This window comes from Setaria viridis, chromosome 5 (assembly GCF_005286985.2).
Source record: "Setaria viridis chromosome 5, Setaria_viridis_v4.0, whole genome shotgun sequence".
NCBI lineage: Eukaryota > Viridiplantae > Streptophyta > Magnoliopsida > Poales > Poaceae > Setaria > Setaria viridis.
In genome coordinates, this window is record NC_048267.2 from 43,215,625 (window position 1) to 43,236,786 (window position 21,162).

At 47.5% G+C, this 21,162-nt stretch overlaps 2 protein-coding genes across 2 annotated transcripts; both read left to right on the forward strand.

The window, feature by feature from the left end:
- Window positions 1-4,058: 4,058 nt before the first annotated feature.
- LOC117858700 (phospholipase A1 EG1, chloroplastic/mitochondrial) lies at window positions 4,059-5,881 on the forward strand. The gene has a single exon (XM_034741821.2). The coding sequence runs from the start codon at window positions 4,259-4,261 to the stop codon at window positions 5,609-5,611; it is 1,353 nt and encodes a 450-aa protein (XP_034597712.1). The 5' UTR covers window positions 4,059-4,258; the 3' UTR covers window positions 5,612-5,881.
- A 13,055-nt stretch (window positions 5,882-18,936) lies between these two features.
- Window positions 18,937-20,704, forward strand: LOC117859222 (phospholipase A1 EG1, chloroplastic/mitochondrial). The gene has a single exon (XM_034742426.2). It carries the CDS (start codon window positions 19,114-19,116, stop codon window positions 20,470-20,472), a length of 1,359 nt encoding a protein of 452 aa, XP_034598317.2. The 5' UTR covers window positions 18,937-19,113; the 3' UTR covers window positions 20,473-20,704.
- The last annotated feature ends 458 nt before the right edge of the window (window positions 20,705-21,162 follow it).

Below are 21,162 nucleotides of genomic sequence, written 5' to 3' on the forward strand. Positions count from 1 at the left end.
ACCCTGCCGACACTGAAAAAATGTTCCCGAAAATGGTACCAGTGCATTACTATTCCATCCAAAAAAGAAACAATTTCAAAATACCAGATAACATGATGTCAGGTTTAAAAAGATCAGACCCGGGGCCCTCGAAGCTGTGCTTTTCAGGATTCTTGGGCATGCTTAGCTGCAACCTCAATCGGGAACCAACCACCTATTGTTTCCACTTGAGGTTTACTTCAAATATTCTATTTAATCTTCATCAGTTGCTTGCTCAATTATCTGAAGGGAGATTCCTAGCGATCCAATCCCGGAGTTCCCAGTTGCTTTCCACCACGATTTGTTCGTCCTGCTCCTGCAAACTGCCCGCCTTTTCAATTTCTTTTGGATGTATTTGTTGGGAATAAAATCTTAAGAAATGCAGCTCATGAACCTGCATGGGCAGGCCGAACACATACGTGGATCTCGCAGCTTATTTGGTCAATCGCTTCATCGATCTCTTCTCCCTTCACCAATCATGCGGCCGCATTTTGGCTTGTTTTCCCATTTCATGTGAGGATCTCGGTCCTGCACCAATATGCCTCAAGTCCAAACTTCTACAACTTCAAAAATGATAGCATGAGTTCGTCAATAAAAAATAATGTACCTCGTGGTATATTAATACTTCGACAATGTCTTAGTATGGTGGTAGGTGGTGACTCTACTTTAAAATCATACTCCAATTGTATATAGTGGTACGATGAGCTAGTCTAGATGTGAATGAAAATTAAGTATCATCAAATTAGGCTTCGTTTTGGATTGGAGGAGCTTTGGTGGAAATTGGTCTTCTCTAATACCCATCAAATAAAAAATTATGAAAATACATTTCATAACAGTTTTAATTATGCTCATTTGATATCGTAAATAATATTTCTCTCCTCTATAATTTTTATCAAATATGGAATAGTTTGGCTTAAGACAAAACAAAATATCTTATATTTCAAGATAGGGGGAGTACATACAAAAATCATATGGCATGTAATCCAACACATCTAAAAATTTGATCTTCCTAAAGAATATGGGCCTTTTCTCCATATTAGATAATGATCTCCTAAAGAATATCGACACCATTTTAAATCAGTTATCCTGATATTTAATAATTTGATCTTCCTAAAAAATTGTGGACAAAATTCAATCAACTATTCGCTCTATCATGAATAGTAGATTAATCTTCCCATTCCCACTCGTTTTATATATGGCGTTAATTAGTAAGTTCAATTTTTTGAACTAACCAACGTCATGTATAAAAGAATAGAGAAAGTACTTCGTATGTAATTTGAGGAAAACAAACTACGAAGTTAGGTGCAAAATATGAGTAGCAATCATTGCATTTTAACAGCCCCGCCGGCTGGTTTAGACCGACAGTCCATACACGTAGGCATGGACATGACGTTAACACATCCAACTGCACTCAAAAATTCTGAACTGAACCAGATCACACGACCAGCGAATCCGTCCTGTTTGATGCCCAGGATCCCAGACGCATCCGTGCCACGCTCCTGGCACTGCATTCTTGATTGAGCAGGACAAAATCTTGCGATCCCAGCTAGCTCTGCAGGAGAAGCCTCCTACACAACGCAATAATCATTCTGATCTCTCCTGCTCATCACCCGGAGTTTCAGTTCAGCAACTTTTTTTGTAGTACCCCCTTGTCAGCACTTCCCCTATAGCTGCCCTTTTGTGCTATCCAAGTCACATCGCCATTGCAAATCTTTTTAAAATCTCGAATAAAAAAACTAGAGATAATTTTGTAGCTGATATCACCCAGCCTTCACCGTTTCCCGATGCGTTTCTGAACAAGCAGGGGACAGCTCGATCGGGTAAGCACGGCGGCATGGGCCGTTTTTTTTAAAGAAAATTCCCTGTAACACTAGAAGATACACCAATTCTCTACATGACACTCGAAATTTCAATCTTAACACCGACTCTAAGTTTCATGCCTTCTATGCACTACTATTAGACACCAATGACACCGTTAACTTTGATGAGGAAAAGACCAAAATACCCCTGTGTGCATTAACGCAAGGTATAATTCCCTCCTATGACATTCTGTAGGCAACCAACATTGAGTTGTATTATATAAGACAACAAAACATGTTTATGATGGATTAAAGGCAATATTTACCACATATATAAAATATTTACAAGTTGACAGGTTCAATTCACAAGTTGACAGGTTGAAGCATACTCCACAGCTTCAAGCACACTTCACAGGTTCACAGGTTGTAAAGCCAACATTGAGCATAAATAGTTGACAGTATACTTCACAGGTTCAAGTTCACAAGTTCTAGCACATCTAAGCCAACACAAAGTCACCAACCTTTACAAAGGTTCTCATATGTTACATCAAGTCCACATGAGAGCATCCATTACACATCATATTGTTACAAAAGCAACAGATCACGTGATCAAAGTGAGATCACATCAAGTTCAAAGACTAAGTCTCCTGTTGTTGCGGGTGCTCATTGCAGGGCTTGCAGGATCGTTCTTCTTGCTTCTAGTGCCTATTGCAGGACTAACAATTGGAAGCACAAGCTTCTTTGCAGTATCTTTTACTACCCCCTTCCTCTTAAGCTTCCTCTTCATCCCAACCTGTTTCTTCCCCCTCATCATTTTTGCAACAGATGGAGGAATAATTATTTGCTCACTTGACACATGAGAATCATTTGAAATGAGATCTGGATGGTTAGAGCTAGTCGCTAACCTGCATGTATGAATGTAGTTCGCACTAAGAATCAGATATAGTAATTGAAGAAAAAAGGTAGCACAAAGAATCAGATATAGTAATCTAAATGAAAATAGAGACCTTGCTCATTTTTTATAACCAGATGCATTATCTTTCTCCTCTTTATTTTTCTTAGTTGGAGGTTCCAAGCTGATTGACTGAGGTCCTCTGCATGAGCAATAACATTAAGAAAATAGTAAACATGTTCATTAGCAATAAGAAAGTAGAAAACAATGCAATGTAGATAGATTACCTTTCAGCCATAAGAGAGTTGCAATGTCATCTGGATTACCCTTCTTGCAATTGTGCCAATGGTGCCCATAATATGTACAGACAGGGCATAAATGCTGGCTCAGATGGTGAGGGAGTATCATCACTCTGCCACTCGGTAATAGGTACATATGGTTCCATGGGATCAGTATAGGAAATGAATATTTCAACAACCTTTGTCTGCCTGTGTTTGTCAAACATTAACTGCAAATCCTGATCTGTTTTAACTTCAGAAAAGTTGTTCAGAATACTATCACAATACTCAATATGTGGCACTTCCAAGTAACCTGGCGGATATTGATCTATGATAGATTTAGTGAAATCCTTGAAATTGTTAGTGTCTGAACCAATAACCTTATCAAAGCAAAAATATCTGAATTCTTTTCTCACTTTCTTACGGTTGCCAAGAAGTCTATGTTCAGAAAATAACTTGACCTATGATAATCAAACCAAAAACCTTCCATGAATCTAGTCCTACATCATCATGAATACTCCGCAGTTCAGATTAGTTAAATTCACCCTTGTGGAAGCCAATCCTTTGGAAGAACCATGGTTGAAATTTCTCCCTGCCTGCAACAGCCCGAGCCCCTGCCTGCCCATTCTCTCACTTGGCCACCTGCGCCCGTCAGCGGGGCGCCTCCTGCGGCGCGGCCTCCCGTGCCCGCCTGCACGGCCGCTGTCCCAACGCGCCTTGATACCGTCCGCTAGCCCACACACGGTCCATGGAGCCTAGGACCTAGGGTTTCGTCGATGGGATTTGGATGAGGAAAGAGGAGGGTCGGGAGAAAGAAGACTGCCGAAGGGAGAAGGGAGAAAGAGAGGCCCTTGACCAGCGGATGGGTCCAATAGGCAAGGGTATTTTGGTCACAACATTAACAATCTGACAGGCTTCCATGGGTAAAAAATGAGTCTGGTGGACGGAACCGACTGCAGTATCATACAGGGAAGATTGAAATTTCAAGTGTCACACAGGGAATTGGTCTATCTTCTAGTGTCATGCAGGGAATTTTCTTGTTTTGTTTAGTTCAGCTGCATATTCAGCTGTACGCCTGTACGGAGTGTTCGCTGCTATCCCCATTCAAGTGTTCAACCAACCACTACTCGATCAGGCTATGCGCTGATGACGAAGGGCGCCCCATTCCCTCATGCGTCCAACAAAAAATTCTATTCGCGATCAACTCGAAACGGCTATATATATGCGCGCCCGATCGATCCACTGGTCCAGTACCAATCCGTGCATGAAAAATGGCATCCACTGCCACGATCCAACCGCGATCCGCTCTTCACAAGGCCAGGAGCCCAGGGCGTCCTAAACCATGCCGAGCGCGCGTGGTCGCGGCCGCCGCCACGGTTAGCACGGCGGCGACGACGACGGCGATGGCCGCTGCCGAGAGGACGCGCGCGCCGGCCGCCTCAGTGGCGAGGATGAAAAGCACGGGGAGGAGGGCGGCGTCGGTCGCGAGCATGTGGAGGCAGGTCCAGGGGTCCCATGACTGGGACGGCCTGCTCCGGCCGCTGCACCCCGTGCTTCGCGACGAGGTGGCGCGGTACGGCGAGCTCGTCGCCGCCTGCTACAAGGTGCTCGACGTGGACCGGTCGTCGGCGCGGTACATGTGCTGCAAGTACGGCAAGGAGCGCGTGCTCGAGGAGGCCGGCGTGGCCGGGGCAGGGTACGAGGTGACGCGCTACGTCTACGCCACGCCCGACGTGGCCGGGCCGCCGTCCACCTCCAGCTGGGTTGGGTACGTCGCCGTGTCCACCGACGAGATGACCCGGAGGCTCGGCCGGCGCGACGTCCTCGTCTCGCTCCGCGGCACGGTGACGCAGGCGGAGTGGGCGGCCAACCTCATGAGCGCTCTCGAGCCGGCGCGCCTCGACGCGCGCGGCGCGCACCCGGACGTCAAGGTCGAGTCGGGCTTCCTCAATCTCTACACCTCCTCGGCCGATTCCGGCGGCGGCGGCGGCATGGGGAGCTGCCGGGACCAGCTTCTCCGCGAGGTGTCCCGCCTCGTCACGTCTTTCTCCAAGGACCACCCCGACGAGGACATGAGCGTCACACTGGCCGGCCACAGCATGGGCAGCGCCCTGGCGATGCTGCTCGGCTACGACCTCGCAGAGCTCGGCCTCAACCGCGACGCGTCCGGGCGTCGCGTTCCGGTCACCGTGTTCTCCTACGGCGGGCCACGGGTCGGCAACGCGGCCTTCAAGGAGCGCTGCGACGAGCTCGGCGTGAAGGTGCTGCGCGTCGCCAACGTCCGCGACCCGGTGACCATGCTCCCGGGCGCCCTCCTCAACGAGGGCACAAGGGGGTTCCTCGCCGGCTTGGGCGGCGACCGCTACACGCACGTCGGCGTGGAGCTGGCCCTCGACTTCCTCCGCCTCCGGGACCCGGCGAGTGTGCATGACCTCGGCGCGTACGTGTCGTCGATCAAGGCCGAAACCTGCGGCAAGGTGCCAAATGCGGCGGTGGACGGCAGCCGAGGCGGCGTTCTCGCCAAGGCGATGGAGTTCGTCGAGGGACAGCGTGCGGTCGCGTTCGCGTGGAAGAAGGCCGCCCTGCAAATGGGCGGCCTGGTGCAGACGCTGGGGATGATCTGAGCTCAGCAAGCAACCGGCGGTCAGGATTAACCGGGCAGTGATCCTCTTGGACAATTTTATTTTTGGAGGATTCAAGGTGTTTTTTAGCCGATTTCCTCTGTATAGATCGATTGATTAGCGTGACTTGATCGCCGTAGAAGCGCGATCAAAGATGATATTCTTTGTTCATTTCATCTTAGTTGGCACAGTGTATAGCTTTTCTTCTTCTTTCTTTTCGGAGAAGGAAAAATTTCAAAATACTCCCCTCGAGCATAACCAAAGTTTGGATAACCCTCTAAAGTATTTCTTGGTTTAGTTTATCCCTAAATTATGACATTTTGTTTAATTTACCTCTTAACACAATTTGTATTTTTGTTTCTTCATGCATAAGTGGAGTCTTTAGTTCAAATTTTGCAAGATGATAGCAGACATCATAAGACATATTAGAAAACTATATCATAATTTTTATTATTATTTTAATAGGGTAGAATTTTTAATAAGAAAATTTATCCTTGAGATACAAATTATATAAAAAATAATGATGAACAATTCATAAATAATTTTAAAATATAGATTACGATGTCCACTACCATCCTACAAAGTCTCAAATTAAAATTCGACTTGTGTATGGAGAAACAAAAAGGATAAATTGTATTACAGGATAAATTGAACCAAATAGCATAGTTTAGGAGTAAATTGAACCAAAACATAGTTTAGGGAATTATCTGAACTTTCGCTATACTTGAAGGGAGTAATTTGGACGTATTACTTTGAAAAATGGGTTGAATTTAATTTGTATAAACATGATTTTTAAGTACCCCTAACAAAAAATATAAAAACTATATTGAGTGCTCCTGATGTAATCCTAATCGTTTTCATCTCCACCGTGCCACATGGCCAAAAGAAGTTGAAGCTCGAGGTCAATTCCCATAGGGATGAAAGTATCATGAGTAGTGTTGGGAATAGTTCCACTGACTTTATAGAAGTAGAGTAGCACAACTTATAAGCATGAGGATGTGCTCACCCATCATACTAGTTTTTTTTAGAATAGTCTAAATATCATTTTGTTATTGTTGTTCATTCATGCTCAGGCTTGTGATGCGCTCCAAAGATCCGGGGGAATTCATACGCTTAGAAGTAGAGGTCCGAAGGCGCATTTCTTGTGAAGCTTTTTTACGGTGCACAATACTACCAGGTGGTAGTATAGAGTATAGGTTGTTTTTTATATGGGTAAAATTGTAATTAATCTAGGGGGCCGTCTATCTGACAGGGCTCGACCGCCGCCGCCGCACGCACACCCGCGGCGCCCGATCTCCCGGTAACGCCGCGTGCTCTATCTTTCGTGCCTGTGAAGAATTTTCCTCAGAAGCTTTCATCAATGGTTTCATTTCTTGATCATCTCAGAGATACATGTGGATCGAGAGACGTAACGTTTTTTCTGCTTTGGTATTCGAGAACGCATTCAGAACCAATTCAGAGCCGGCCGTGCAGCCTCGTCGCAACAAGCTGGGGAAGGCTGTGCATTGCGGCTTGAGCGTTCCATGGCTAAGAGCTTCTTCGTGTTCACCTCGGACTCTGGCAGCGTGCAGCGGCGAGTGGACCAGCGTTCGTCGTCGATGGCTGGGCTTCCTCCCGGCCTCCCCATCCCTAGGCACCGCGGGCTCGCAACGCGCCGGCGTTGTTGCCGGAGCGTCTCCGGTTGTGCCGCAGCCTTGCCGACGCGCTTGGATGGGCGCGTGAACCTGGCGGAGGCTCGAGATCGAGCACGATCCAATCATACCCCTATACTACTCATGTATACTACCTATACTACAACTTAAGGTTAGTATACAATTAATCTCAACCATCAGATCCTTATATACGAGTCCTTTTCAAACAGTAGTATAAGATAGTATTGTGTACCGTAAAAGAGCTCTTCTCATGGGGGCGGTGAGCTCAAAAAACATTGGACTGAATGCACCGGCGAACACCAATCAGCCAAAACTTCGTCACAGGGAGGAGGATCTGGTGCCTCGCACGACGACGACGGATCCAAACCCAAGCACAATGCATAACTCAGAAAGGGGATGAACTTGTTGAAAACGTCTACATAGACTCCAACCTAGACACAATAAGGTGTATATACCCTACGAGCGGTTCCTTGACACTGTAAACCTTAGCGATCATGTAATCGGAGCAATCCTTGCTCGAAGCAGAGCGGACGAACACACAATAGAACCCATCCAATCTATTCGATTTACTCGTCAAGAAGAGCTAAGCGTATCTTCCTTTTGTGCTTCTTGTTCTATCTGTACATTAATACAACGTCTTGTCCCGAAAATCACATTCTTCGGTTAGGAGCTACGTAACATCTACTCGGGTATTTTTACTTCTACACTCGAATTTCTCAACCATTGGATCTGCATCCAACGCCTCCTTCTTTTTCTACATTCGTTCCTCTTCTTTGGTTAAACAACAGCCCCGTGCTTCTTTCTCCTGAGTCCTGACTCGAAAAACATCAGCCAACTTCTTCCTCGACGCCGATGCCCCAGCCCCACGCTCCTCCACTCCACATCACCGCGCCTTTTTTTTCCCTTCCGGATCTCGACAAGCCAGTGTACGCAAGTAATGGGCGCCAGCTCCGTCTCGCCTCGCACGCACATCGATCGACCAAAAGGGTTGATCATGGCCGCTGCTAGGAAGCTGTCGCCGGAGACCTTGCTGCTGCTGGTGTCATCTGGCGGTGCGTGGTGTAGTGTAGCTCGATCGAGTACGTGCATCGATCGGAGACCTGCCGCGCTGTGCGTGCGTACGTGTCAGCGAGCGAGTGTTCCGTGCACGGAACGTGCATATTTGGCGTATACACATGGTCGTGGACTTTACAGCTAGCTAGCTAGTAGCCATAATCTTCTACACTTACGTACGCACGTTTATATCCATCCGTGTGCTGGATGGTATATGGTACAACATCGTTGTATCGATGCCACGCACACGTACGTACGCCTTCCAAGTTTCCGGGAAGCGGCACGTATTGACGTGTGTACGTACGTATAACGGATTAAAGCGATCGACCGGCCGTGCGTGCGCCACTTGTGCGGCCGGCCGGCCACGTTGACTCGCAGGTGCCGCAGGACCACCAACCAGCACCAGCCCCGGCCGGCACGACGACACCGGTCGCCGGCTGCGGTTAGCCGGCCGCTTGCCGGTCAAGTCCAAAAGCTCGCTCGATCGCGTCAAGTTGCATGATCGGGACGCAGGCCGCAAATTATAAGCACACAAATGCACAGGACCTGATCATGGTGATGGTACGTGCATGGAACCTTGCCCACGTTACATTGCATCCGGTCCGTCAACAGGGTTAAAAGGGGGTCGTCGTCGTCGTCGTCCAAAGCCACGGAATCCGTGACCGGCCGGACATCTTGCTTGTTGCCATGAAAGAGAGAAGCAGTCTCGTTCATGCTCCTGTCTGGTGCGCCTAATTATACAGTACATGGGGAAAGAAGAAAAAACAACTAACCACGCGCGCACGTCGCCGTCGACGGTAACCGCCGCCGCGCCGGTCGATTCCGATCGGCCTTATTAGTGCAGTGTTGTCTGTTGAGGACGGGTGGTGAGCGCGACGGAGAGAAGGATGGATGGGCCGGCGGTCGCTTTCGGTTGACACCGGAGTTATTAAGAGCGCGCGAGGCGGAGCCCTGGTAGATGATCTCCTGCAGGGCTGCTCTGCTTGAGTGGCTGGCCAGCAACACGCCATGTCGACGAGCTCCACTCCGCAAGTCAGTCATGTTCACTCTCAGTCTCTCACAGTCACAGTCTCACTCCACCTCCTTAATGTCCTGCCCCCTGTACGCTGAGCACGACGTGCTCTTGCTCCTCCTTTTGCCCGTCGACCTCGCTCATCAACCCCGTCCATCTCCGGCCGTCTTCACTCTTCACACGCATGCAGCGCGATCGAGCTAGCTCCAGGCTCCAGCAATCGCGGAACTGCAGCTAGGCAAGGTACCAAGATCAGGTGAGAACAGAGTGACACATTAGTATGCCTAATTACTAATTACTGTCTGCTAACATTGACTTTTTTGACGCTTAACCTCAGTGCGTACGTTACATGGCAGTAACTTGTAAGTATGGTACCTAGTAAATAAAGTATGCCTATGATGCTTGCTGTACGTTCAGCGAGTATAGTAGGTGGTCAAGCAGATCTAGTCTCAGCCAGATTTTTAAAAAACAAGGATTCATCAAGGTACGTACTAGAGGTAGCTAGTTTCTTGCTAGAATGCGACTCTGTTTCGCTTGCTTGCCGGTTTGGTGAGTCAAGCAATCGGCAGGAAAGCGAAGCAATGATTCAGATCCTCCAGGAAGAAACCACTAGAGACACAGAGGACCAACTGGACAAGCAAGAGAGCACAGTGAGCAACAGATGACGCTTGCTCAATCAGCGCTGTTCCCACGGCAACACATGAGGGCCACAGAAATGGTTCCCTCCTACTAATTCCCAAACGGAGCACTACGTCACCCACTCCCAGTCCTACTCTGTCACTAATTAATACGCAAAAAAGGAGTAGTATCTTTCAGTGACCAGTGCATCGAATGTTCACTCGCGGCCGTAGGTTGAAAGTTTCACGAAGAGTTTCATGAGCATTCATTTTCATCACATATTACTAATTTTACTGACTTAGCAAGATTTACGAAGAGAGGAGGCATTTCATCATATGTGAAAGGAATTTCATCCTTATGACACTCAACCAGCACAGTTATCTACTCCCTCCATTCCAAATTGTAGGTCATTTAGGTTTTTCTAGGTTCATAGATATTATTATACATCTAGACATACACTATATCTAGGTACATATAAAAAACTATGCATCTGAAAAAGCTAAAATGACTTATAATTAGAAACGGAGGGAGTAGTTACCAGTCTTGATAACTGTGCACTGGAACTAGTTGTATAGAGATAGAGAGAGAGGAGGAGGAGGAAATCGTCAACGCCTTGATGACGGATGCCAACAGCGCACCTGCATCAGCGGCGAGCTGGGTGTCCAACCGTGTGGACGCCTGCGGTGTAACAGCGTGGCTGGAGCAGCGCCCAAGTCAACACTCGAGCTGCATGCCTCCGCTTCTTTATTTCTCCCTGTCGCGAGCCCGGCCGGGGACTTGCCCTGATAAGATGTCAAGAATTCAGGCCGTGCAATTCATCCATCTCTCCCGGCCAATCACTTGCCGAACCTGTTTCTTTTCTTTTTCCCAACCTTTTCCATTCCCGATGATCAGCATCATCGCACCAATTAGATTATTACTACTCCTAATCACAGAAATGGAGATGCAGCGGCGCGACGGCGGCGTGCTGGCCAAGGTGATGGAGTTCGTTTTCTCAAAAAAAGGTGATGGAGTTCGTGGGGCGGCAGATGGGAGGCCTGGACGCCTGGTGCAGACTGCAGACCCTGGGGCTGATCTGAGGTGACGAACCGGCGGTCAGGATTAAGTGATTAACCAACCGTCCAGCGATCCTCTTGGACAATTTACTTTTTGGAGGATTTCGGGTGGTTTTTTAGCCGATTCCCTCTGTATAGATTGATGGATTAACGCAACCTGATCGTTGTAGCAGCGAGATCAGAAGGGAGTTCTTGGTTCATTTCGTTTTTGTTGGCACAGACACGTTGTCCAGCTATTGACAATGTAACTGGAGCAAGGATTCTGGTATGTCGCTTCTCTCAAGCTGTGTGTATCACACGGGCATCTCATCTACAAAGATGTTGAATGGTCTAGGTGTTGGATCTGAATCGGACGGCCTCGTCGATCCGACGACAATTGACTGATCAGCACTACCCAACTACCCAAGTGTCCTAGGCTCTCCTCAGCTCGTGGGACGTTCGGTTGCTATGCTAAAAGTTGGATGCGGGTCCCCAAGTGCGTCACTGTATATTCGGCAAGGCTATTTAGCCGATGCTTCTTTTCCTCTTTTTTACAATGAAAAATGTTCCCCCAAAATGCTACCAGCATTACTGCTCCATCCAAAAAAAAAACAATTCGAAATGCTAGGTAATATGATGTCAGGTCTAAAAAGATCAGAGCCGGGCCCCTCGAAGCTGTGCTTTTCAGGATTCTGGGCATGCTTAGCTGCAACCTCATCTGGGAACCACCTACAGTTTCCACTTGTAGTTTATTTCAAATATTATAAATATTTAATCATCATCAGTTGCTTGCTCAATTATTTGAGAGAGATTCCTACCGATCCAATTCCAGAGTTCCATGTTGCTTTCCCCTAGGATTTGTTCGTCCTGCTCTTGCAAACTGCCTGGCTTTTCAGTTTCTTTATTAGATGTATCTGCTGGGACTAAAATATTAGGGAATGCAGCTCATGAACCTGTGTGAGCAGGCCAAAACATTAGCAGATTGCAACTGGGATTGATCCCCCCCCCCCCAACCGCATTTTTATTAAAATTTGACAATAGATGAGACAAAATTGTAGGTTGCCTAGTGTGGTTTTGCTTCCAACATTTAAAGGATGATGTTAATATTTCTCAAAATTGATGTTCTTGAACAATTATGGCCAAAATTAAAGCAATTGTTTGCTCTAGCGCATGGATAGTACATTAAACCTCCCCAACTCTCACTCTCCAAAGAAATCTGCCAATTCCTTATACAGAATTGTTTTTTTTTTCTGAACTGCGCAACTTGTTATCATAAATAATTCAAAATAAATATGGATGCCTTAAATTGGTACATAAGAAAACACATATACCTTTAGTGGATTATCACAATAAGAAATATATGTACTCCATGATCCATGTGTTCATGAATATATTATGCTTTGGGTCATAGACTTATCGAACTATCATATTAAAAAGGCAGAGTCTTTAGCACTTAATATTTACCTTGAAAATGCGGGTAATATTCCTAGTACTTTTCTTAACAATGCGGTATTTTTAATGCCATAGTCTAGTACCAATACTTTTTAAAAAATAAAATCGAATAGCATTAACAACAGAGTACCTTGTATCGGAATCATACACCAAAACATCAGCCCCTGGCAGCCACATAGGTTCCTTTCTTTCGTGATCGACGTGGTAATTGACCTGGCAGGATGATATTTGACACAAGAACGACCTGTCTGCACCAAACCAAGCTCAACATATTAACTAGCAAACGACAAAACAAGTTGTCAGTATTTAACTCCACACCTACCAACAGATCCTACGGTCATGTCAGAATATTTCGTTTCTGATCTTGCCTCGTATGCTAATCTGATATCCTGCATAAATATCATGAACTTAAAGGTTTGGATTCCAAGTTTCCAACACATGAACCCCCAAATAACCAAGATATCTTTCTGCGTTCCAAACTGGATTTATAAAAAGACTTCAAATTAAAATGCCATCTCGAGTCGCCATTTAGCTCCATGAATGTAAAAGTTTTTTTTTTCTGAATACGCAGAAGAGTTGCGTATCTTTCCATTAAGAAGAAGGAAAAAGTTTCGTACAACGCGGGCCTACACGCACATGACTAGGGAATGTTAGGTGATTACACGTTGGAATTTACAACCGAAAAGCGCGTAAACCTAGGTACTAATACACTAGGTCGTGCGCTGCATTGCCGCTTGTAGCGGCCAACCTACAGAACAAAGGTGCTTTGCTCCTGCAGAGCACCAGTAGGCTGCCTGCTCCTGGACGTCTGTCATGAGCTGTGCTGGTTGCTTGGGGCTGCTTCTTGTGAACACTCGGTCGTTACGTTGCTTCCAAACCATCCATAAAACCAATATGTATGTAGAGTTCATCCCTTTCTTCTTCGGCTTGGCGAGCCTCCTGCACTTCTGAATCCAATCATCCACCATGCTTGTCCCTTGAACTGGCGCCTAATGAGGAATGCGCAGTAGGGAGCAGATAGCATGCCAAATTTGTTGCGTGTATGAGCAGTGTGAGAACAGGTGATCTGTTGTTTCTGCTTCCTGATCGCATAAACGCAAAAGTGACATTTAACTGGGACTGCGAGCCTGACGGCTTTCATCTTAACGAAGCCATTGGAGGATTAGCCCCGTAATCAAGAAGAACCTTTGTGTCCATACACGTAGGCATGGACAGGACGTTAGCATATCCAACTGAACGCAAAATCTGAACTGAACCAGATCACGCGACCAGCGAGGACCGCGTCCTGTTCGATGCTCAGGATCTCGGAGGCATCCGTGCCACGATCCTGGCGCGGCATGCTTGATTGAGCAGGACAGAATCTTGCGATCCCAGCTAGCTCTGCAGGAAATGCCTCCTAAACAATGCAATCTGACCTCTTCACTGCTCATCATCTGGAGTTCAGTTCAGCTACTTCGCTTTTGTAGTACCCCCTTGCCAGCACAACTCCATATCCTTTGAGCTATCCAAGTCACATCGCCATTGCAAATCTTTTTAAAATTTGAAAATAAAAAAACTTGAGATAATTTTGGAGTTGATATGAATATCAGCAGGGATTGCAATTCCCGACGCGTTTTTGAACTAGAGAACTAGCAGTGGACAGCTACTGTAAGCATGGCGGCATGGGGCATTCTCGTTTTGCTATGTTGCAGGTGAACTTTTCAGCTTGCAAAGTTGCAATCCAGCTGCACATACAGTTGTACGCGGTGTGACCTGCACTCGCATTCAAGAAGTTCAACAACCACTACTCGATCGGGCAATGATAAGGCTACGAAAACAGGGTATAGATCCTCGCCGCCCATAATTCCATATGCAGCCATGGCAGTCAATGGAACGGCAGAAGAAACCAAAAAAGAGTCAGGCATTCAGCTGGACTGACAACACCACGGCGAATGGATATTTCGGTGTTCTGTAACAGTCATCGCAGCAGTGTCGATCCCAAACGTCCAGTTCGATCTCTGTCAGCCGTGAATCAGCGACGTACACGTCCCTGTCAGCGAGGTTTACGGCGGCCGCGGTCGGTTTCCGGCGAGAGCGGGCCAAGCAAGAACCAACCCCTGCGCATGATTGCGCGCGCGGGTCGGCGTCGTCGTCGTCGTCGTCATCAGCCAATCACCCCCCACCCCACACATGGGGGATCAGATTCGAGGCCGACGGAAGCGCGGCAATCAATGGGGATCCTTTTCGGGACGCGACGGGGTCTCGGCGATCTGGACGGCCAATAGCCGGCCAGGTCTGCGCGTAGGTAGCTGCTCCGGCGACGGCGACGGCTCCGACAGTAGAGCAACTGTTCACTCTCGCTCTCACTCGAACGACGCATCCTCCCGTCACCCTCAGCTCCCCATCGCCATTGCCCCAATTACGGCGAGCTACAGGGACATGGCCGGCCGTTCCTTTCGCCTCCGATCTTCCACGGAAAGCCGCAAGGTATATACGGCTGTTGTTCTGTGAAATTACTGTCTGTGAGTGATGCGGCCCCACGACCGTTTAAACCAACTAACCGATGCCTTCTGGAGTACAGGGACGGATCCCCAACCGAGAATGACTGTTTTACTGTGGCGCTAGCAGCGGTGATGGTGATCACGAACTCCAGCGAGATGAGCTGAGCTGAGCCATGCTTATCACGCAATGCCGCGAGCAGGAGCACGAGCAGCGCATGCGCGGATAGTTCATCCTTGCGTGTGTTGCCATTTTTTTCGATGTGATCGAAAAGGTGAAATGGTCGTCGTGGCAGCAGCCGGCCACCGGCGAAAGAAAGTTGAACGACTGCAACTGCAACCGAGAAAGGAACGAAGCAACCGGAGCATCAGCGACTTGCAAAGTTATTATGCGATCGAGGCCGGAAAGCGCCGACGACCACCGGCGCGTGCGACGCGGCCGGATGTTGGGTGTCAGGGCGGTGCGCGGGGGGGCGGCGGCGTGTCTTTCTCCGGCCGATGCCTACGCCGTAACCACGACAATGCCGCCGGCCGGGAGACCCAGGGGCCACCTACATGTGCATCAACCGACATCCTATAGAATTATAGATGCAATCCATCGATCAGTTGTGCTCTCACCAAAGAGGTATTTCTTCTTCTTGCAAAACATAATAGTTGGCTTTTTGGTAACGTGTCGGTCGCTAAGTCGCTGAAATATAATTGACTGAAGAAGATACATGTAAACAGAAGAAGCAATACAATGCAAGTCCGATGGGTAGATGTGATGTACATCTGATCCGGATGTATGGTTCGGGGGTCCTTTTCGCTCCGCTTTTCGAGAGCAAATGAAGCTCACATCACCGACCAACCCCAATGAAAGCCCCCAAAAGCGAGCGAGCCAAGGAAGAATTAGCGGCCACGTACCTACGTAAGACGATGGTGTGTCATGCTAGATCCGCAATCAATTAACATATCGTCGTTATGGGGGGCATGGAGCGCGCGGGGGCCATATACATGGCCTCCGTTCGTGCACGTAGGGTCGCAAGGACGAGCAGGGTCATGGGCTAGCTCACTTGGTGTTGTGCTGATGCCGTGGATTATTGATTGCCCAATTGGCCGCGTAGGAAACCGTCTCCATCGCCTGCTTCAATACGCTTCACTTCAACTTCGTCGTCGTCGTGCGTCGTGCTCCTCAAACTTTTAACACTAACAGCCGCCCGCTGCAGGCCCATGCATAGGGCCCATTGCTTTAGTACGCCTCCTTTTTGCGTCGACGGGTGTGGGCTCGACATTTTGTTTTTGGGATTAAAAGGAAATACATAGCAGAGAGTGTTTCCCTATTTTTTTGTTTGAAAAATATACACCATTCGCATAAAAATTATCCAGTCTGGGACACCTCATATAGCACATGCGCTCGAAAATCACTTGTTTTTTTTGAGAAAATTACTTAAATAACACTAGGAACTAGGAAAATTGAGACTTCCTTTTTTTTACCAAAGTCAGCAGGGGAAGCCGATACCTATTTATTATTATTTGTTATTCCAAATCCGTTTAATTTGCTCATACGGGAAGTCAAACCCGAACCTGTGGGTGTTACTCAGGTGCTCTAACCACTAGGCTAGAGGCCTTTCACAGACTTTCTTATTTTGAAATTAAAATAATTTAACTTTTTATTTGACACTGGGTTGAACTTTCATTTCTTATCTTGATACTTCCGTCTATTCTGCAAGTTAACTTGTGCGAACAATAATGATTCTCTCCCCTCTTTTCCTGACCAAAGCAACGTTCAAATTACCTCCAAAATCCATGAAACTTTTTTTTATGATACAATAGATGAAGATAAATCCATTTTGCATAAAAATACATATGTAGAAATTCACAAAAATAGGCCATCTTTGAAGAATATCCAAATTTTTAGGGCACAAACATTCTTCAAAAAAATTTAGAGAAATACCTAATATTCCTATTTTGGATGAAGTAATTTAAAAAAATTATTTAATATCATAAGTTTTGAAGAGAATTTTGAAGTTCTTCAACACAAACAAATTTAAGTTCTTTAACAAATATGAATTTCTAAAATAACTTGTGATTGAAAATAATTTTATAAATTACTTCACCCCATGAAAGTTATATTACAAAATTTCCATATTTTTTGGAAAGTAAGGTTGTTTTCTAAAAATTTAGACAATCTTCAAAAGTAGCTTATTTTGGTGGATCTCAGATTTAAGCTTTCAAATGCCTCATATGTGTTTTTTTATGTAAAATGAGTTCCAAATGTTGTATAACTATAAAAAGTTTTGTGATTTTCGAAGGTGATTTAAATGTCGTTTTGGTCAACAAAAGAGGGGAGAGAATCTAGCGGTTAATGTTCACACAAGTTAACTGCCATAATGCACGGAAGTGTCAAATGAGGAATAAAGGTTCATGCCATTGTCAAATAAGGAAGTTCAAACTTTTCAATGTCAAATAAGAAAGTTTCTACTTTCTAAGTATCAAGTAGAGAATTTTCTCTTAATTTTGAAGTGACCATATGATCATAGTTTCTTAAGGTTTTTAAGTTAGGGCTAGGGTTTTTAGGGTTTCACATGTATATGACATTATGACCATATGAGAACACACGCTCTTTTCATCCAGTGTCTATGCACATGAAATTTGTCATTTTATATGAATTAAACTTGAATGAGTTTGAACTTCAACTTTTGCATGGATGCATAGCATAGTATTAGGTGTAGATGTACGAAGATTGTTTTTCCAAACTTCTATGTTTATATACTTTTGAGATGAATTTGCAATATTCACAGTGTTTTCCCCATATATGCACTCGAGGATGAGGAGGTCCATGGATGGAAGAGATAGATACGGAAAGGAGGAGGGAGGCCAACCAAGGGCACCCATGCCGCTATCACTAGATGTTTATTGTAACCTTGGTAGCTACTATCCTCTGTGATGCCCTATTGCTCGTTGTTTCTCTTTGCACTCTTTGCACTCCCATTATCAACCTCCACCTCAAATGAGTTGATGTCAGATGCTAGACAATGAAAGCTTAGAGTTGAAGCGAACCCTGCACGTGACATGACCCTTTGCCATCGACACCCTCTAGAGGTGTAGCACCTCCACCAGCGCATTGGCACTACTAACCCCTCTTCTATGGTACGATCTTTAGGGTGTGTTTGGGTGGGTGGGACTATGGACATCAATTTTGCCTTAAAATCACACAAACCCTTAGCATGCCTTGTTTAAGACCTTATTCAAACTGGACTTAAAGGTACGACATGTTTGTTTGTAGAGAAGTTGAACTAAATGTCCAATTTTCTTGTAGAGTGGATGCCAGTCAACTAAAATTTTGCATTGTGTGAGGTTAGGCTCTAGTACTATAGTTTAATTTAGACATGTGCTAGATGGGTGTGCTTGTGTGCGTCCAGTTTGTACTTGAGAAAAGGACCCTATCTTATAGGTGCACGAGCTCTAGCTTCTGAAAAGGTTAGTTTTGTTTGTTACACATGGATAATTTGAATGTAAAATGTGAAGAATGTACCATAGATGATCTGCATGAATAGTAAACGTGCATAAAAACATGGTAGTAGGATTTCTTGTACGTGTCAATTAAATCTATACCCAGTTTTTTTACTTTAAATTAAAAAATCCATTGAAACTTATGAATTGTCCAGATAAGCGTTAATAAGTTTCTAATAGTGGAAAGTTTGTCAAAATTCATAGCAAAAAATTTGCAAATCCGATTATTGCATTGAAAGTTTGAAGGTTTATTTTTTTCAAGTTGAGTTGTACTGAGTTAAATTCGTGGTTCCTGTTTTTTTTTTTGACAAATCCGATTATTGCGTTGAAAATTTGAAGGTTTATTTTTTCAAGTTGAGTTGTATTGAGTTAAATTTGTGGTTCTTGTTTATTATATTGAAAGAATTACATGGGTTGCTGTCCACGGCCTTTTCTAGACCCATATTGCTCTCCATAGTTTGGCAACCTAATGGGGTATGCTAGACAGAGAGATGAGAGATCTTGAAGCGGGGGACTCTGAAGACCGTTGCTGGGACGTTATCAGCTTGCGCGGGCGCCTACCAGCTGTCAGCTCTGGCCCTTGTCATGGCTGGTGCCATTCTCCGCGACGTGGCTCAGCAAGGGGAAGGCACGCGTGCCCGTGCTCAATTCAAAACGCGCTATATATACATGCGCGCCCGATCTCCCGGGACAGTACCAATCCGTGCACGAACAAATGGCATCCACAGCCACTATCCAACCGCGATGCTCCCTTCACCAGGCCACGAGCACCCGCCATCGTAAACCGTGCCGCGCTCGAGTCGCCGCCGCCGCCACAGTGTGCACGGCGACGATGGCCGCCGCCGCCGAGAGGACGTGCGCGCCGGCCGCCGCGGTGGCGAGGACAAGCACGCGGAGGACGGCGTCCATTGCGAGCATGTGGAGGCAGGTCCAGGGGTCCCACGACTGGGACGGCCTGCTCCAGCCGCTGCACCCCGTGGTGCGCGACGAGGTGGCGCGCTACGGCGAGCTCGTCGGCGCCTGCTACAAGGTCCTGGACGTGGACCCGTCGTCGCCGCGGCACATGTGCTGCAAGCACGACAAGGAGAGCGTTCTCGAGGAGGCCGGTGCGGCCGGGGCAGGGTACGAGGTGACGCGGTACATCTACGCCACGCCCGACGTCGCCGGGCCGCCGTCCACAAGCGGCCGCTCCAGCTGGGTCGGGTACGTCGCCGTGTCCACCGACGAGATGACACTGCGGCTCGGCCGGCGCGACGTCCTCGTCTCCCTCCGCGGCACGGTGACGCAGGCGGAGTGGGCGGCCAACCTCATGAGCGCGCTCGAGCCGGCGCGCCTCGACGACGCGCGCGGCGCGCACCCGGGCGTCAAGGTCGAGTCGGGCTTCCTCAACCTCTACACCTCCTCGGCCGACAAGGCGGCGTGCCGGTCCTCCGTCGGCGGCATGGGGAGCTGCCGGGACCAGCTCCTCCGCGAGGTGTCCCGCCTCGTCACGTCCTTCTCCAAGGACCACCCCGACGAGGACATGAGCGTCACCCTGGCTGGCCACAGCATGGGCAGCGCCCTCGCGATGCTGCTCGGCTACGACCTCGCCGAGCTCGGCCTCAACCGCGACGCGTCCGGGCGCCGCGTGCCCGTCACCGTCTTCTCCTACGGCGGGCCCCGTGTCGGCAACGCGGCGTTCAAGGACCGGTGCGACGAGCTCGGCGTGAAGGTGCTGCGCGTCGCCAACGTCCGCGACCCGGTGACCATGCTCCCGGGTGCCATCCTCAACGAGGGCACGAGGGGATTCCTCGCCGGCTGGGCCGGCGACTGCTACACGCACGTCGGCGTGGAGCTGGCCATGGACTTCCTCCGCCTCCGGGACCCGGCGAGCGTGCATGACCTCGGCGCGTACGTGTCGTCGATCAAGGCGGAAACTTGCGGCAAGGCGCCGAATGCGGCGGCGGACGGCGGCCGAGGCGGCGTTCTCGCCAGGGCGATGGAGTTCGTCGAGGGACAGCGCGCCGCCGCGTCCGCGTGGAAGGATGCCGCCCTGCAAATGGGCGGCTTGGTGCAGACGCTGGGCATGATCTGACGGCTTAGGAGCTTGTCATTTTTGCTGGCCACTGATTGTTGACCCTCTTGTCAATTTTTATTAGGGTTAATAATCAGTTAGTCAGAGTCACGTCCCTTTTTGCCATTTTGTCTGGCTGTAGTAGTATTTTTGTGAGAAGCAGAGTTTCTCCTTTTTTGTTGGAAGAAAGAATGGACATGCTTCTTCCATGTAAATACACTACACAGCCGGCAAGATGGGTTTTCAGTTTTCACATGTCTGATTCAAAAATTGAATGTTTGTTATAACTTTGGTCATGTTCGACCAAAATATTAGCCAAAATTAAAACCCCATCCGGAACAAAATCGTCTAAAAACAAAACTTGCATGGCGCTCTTACCCAGCTATTAAAAATGGCAGTTTTATTTTATATATCCCAGGTACATGAAAAATGATGTAAGGCAACCAAAATCTTTTCAACATAGCCAACTAGCCCGACATAGAGCGGCCAGATGTAAGATTTTGTTCCCTAATTGCAAGACATGCATTTCCATGCCAACATGGCAACATCCCATCTTATGTGGCCTTCTCATCTGGGATGCTGGGCAGAGCTTTGCATAATAGGTACTCCAGGTTGGCAGCTTTCGGCTAACTGCAAAAACACAACAAGAAGTGAGCACCAGAGCCCCCACTCACGCAGACTACATCAACATCACCTCCCCCCAAACATGCC